This window comes from Quercus lobata, chromosome 8 (assembly GCF_001633185.2).
Source record: "Quercus lobata isolate SW786 chromosome 8, ValleyOak3.0 Primary Assembly, whole genome shotgun sequence".
NCBI classification, from domain to species: domain Eukaryota; kingdom Viridiplantae; phylum Streptophyta; class Magnoliopsida; order Fagales; family Fagaceae; genus Quercus; species Quercus lobata.
Window position 1 is genome coordinate 36,451,859 of NC_044911.1, and position 2,143 is coordinate 36,454,001.

Consider the following 2,143-nt stretch of genomic DNA (forward strand, 5'->3'; position numbering starts at 1 on the left):
TGTAGTATAAACAACGCCAAATTAAATCATAGTGATTCACTTTAATATAGCGATTGACCTCTTTTGCCTGTTTCATGTGATACTTTATAAGGTCTCTTTCACTTTCCTAGTATTATTAAAAGTATATGAGACATTTCATTGCATCTTCTATCGGGCCCTCATTGCTTTATTAAAATATAAAATAAATAGAACTGCTTATATATGGAGGTCGAGGGTATCCATTCATAGTATTAACACGTTTAAGCTGCGAAATTTTTATGCATATAATTATTGTAAATTTATCTCTTTGAGCTAAGAAAATCAACCACAGGCGCGAGAGAGAGAGAGAGAGAATTAGAGATGGTGAAAGCTCCGTACTACGACAAAAATGGAGTGAAGAAAGGCGCATGGAGTCTAGAAGAGGATAATAAGTTAAGAGCATATGTGCAGAGATATGGCCATTGGAACTGGCGTGAACTCCCCAAGTTTGCTGGTATCGATCTATACTTTCTTTAGAAAGGTGGTAGGGAATTACCAATTTGAAAAGCGTATAATTATAATGATGATAAATAAGGCTATTTCACTTAGGCTTCTTTATCTTAAATATTAACTTGACATGTATAACTTTCTTTTTTGGGATGAATTTGACATGGGTAACTTTAGTTGATAAAGGCATGCCAATTGTACATGGTTTTCAATACATGATCAACTTAATTAGTTCATCTATATTGTTCGAGAACTCAAAGAGTAAGAGAAATGGAATGAAGGGATTTGAATCAAGGTCGTTAATGTGTTTAATTGGTTTCTTTAACAGGTCTATCAAGATGTGGGAAGAGCTGCAGATTACGATGGATGAACTACCTTCGCCCAGATGTAAAACGAGGGAAATACACAAAAGAAGAAGATGAAAAGATCATCAAATTGCATCAAGAACTTGGGAATAAGTACGAATTTTTTACTTGTTGAAAATAAATTTCGAAATTCTTGGGTAGATACACATAAGTTTACATACAAAATCTAAAGTCAGACATATATGAGTGCAAGCTTTTTTTTTTTATTCTTTTTATGATTTTGATAATAACAAGAAGTTAAAATTCATATCAAGCATTGACGAACTCCGAACAATTTATAGAAAATGTTTGCTTGAAACGTGTTTGTTGCCAGGAGCTTTATAGCTAGGTTCAAATCTCTCTCTCCATTAGTGGTTACAATTGAATATGAGAGAGAGAGCTTGTTGTCAATCATGAGTGAAGTCTCTGAGTTGCGAAGCTTATGTATTTCTTTAATTTACAGATGGTCCAAAATAGCAGCAAAATTGCCAGGAAGAACAGATAATGAAATAAAGAACCACTGGCACACTCATCTGAAGAAGCGTGCAAAGGAAAATCAGGTGTCTTCTGAGGTGAAAGAGCATCCTAGTGATATTTCCCAATGCGAAACAATAAGCAGAAACAGACACTCAGAAGCTGAAAGTGTTCCCGCTAATGCTCCCTCTCGCCACATTTTAGAGAGCTCTCCATTGTCTCCGGAAACAAGTTCTAGTTATTACTCCACTTTGAGCTCTCATCATCAAGCTCCTCCACTTTCATCCGGGATAAATCAGATTGCAGAAGACGGTGTTGCTTCATCAGAGACATTTGATGAATTTATTGGAGATTTCTGGACCGAACCATTTGTAGCCGACAGTACTTTCTTTCAAAATAGTTGTCCATTGTCCTTGTTAAACAGGGGATTGATATCACCATGTGTTTCTTATTATGATGACGACATAGATTTGTTTTACCAAGTGATGTAAACCTTACCAAAGCACCAGTGTAATTTTTTTGGCTTTTTAAGTATGCTTTACATGACAATTGTCATTTGGCATGAGTGCCCCTCCTTCTTCTTGCTAATAATGAGTTGGACTTGTAAAAAAAAAATATATATATATATATATATACATTATTATATATTCAAGTATAATACGCTTGTCGTTATCTCCCCAACCAGTTAAAATGCCAACATCTATGTTGAATTAAATACATAGATTATGCAAATCAGATTTCACAATTATGGCCATCATATATGAAAGTATTATTTTTACTGTAATGAGTTTAGTTCCATCGGATGCAATTAAGCATTAACAATGTAGATCAATTTTAGGAGAATGCATCTTCTATGACAA

The 2,143-nt window shown here is 34.4% G+C and overlaps 1 protein-coding gene across 1 annotated transcript; it reads left to right on the forward strand.

Annotated features, from left to right (window-relative positions):
- Positions 1-217: 217 nt before the first annotated feature.
- LOC115957557 (transcription factor MYB15-like) lies at positions 218-1,878 on the forward strand. The gene is made up of 3 exons (XM_031075829.1): positions 218-472; positions 794-923; positions 1,273-1,878. The coding sequence occupies exons 1-3, from the start codon at positions 340-342 to the stop codon at positions 1,772-1,774; spliced, it is 765 nt and encodes a 254-aa protein (XP_030931689.1). The 5' UTR covers positions 218-339; the 3' UTR covers positions 1,775-1,878.
- Positions 1,879-2,143: the final 265 nt, after the last annotated feature.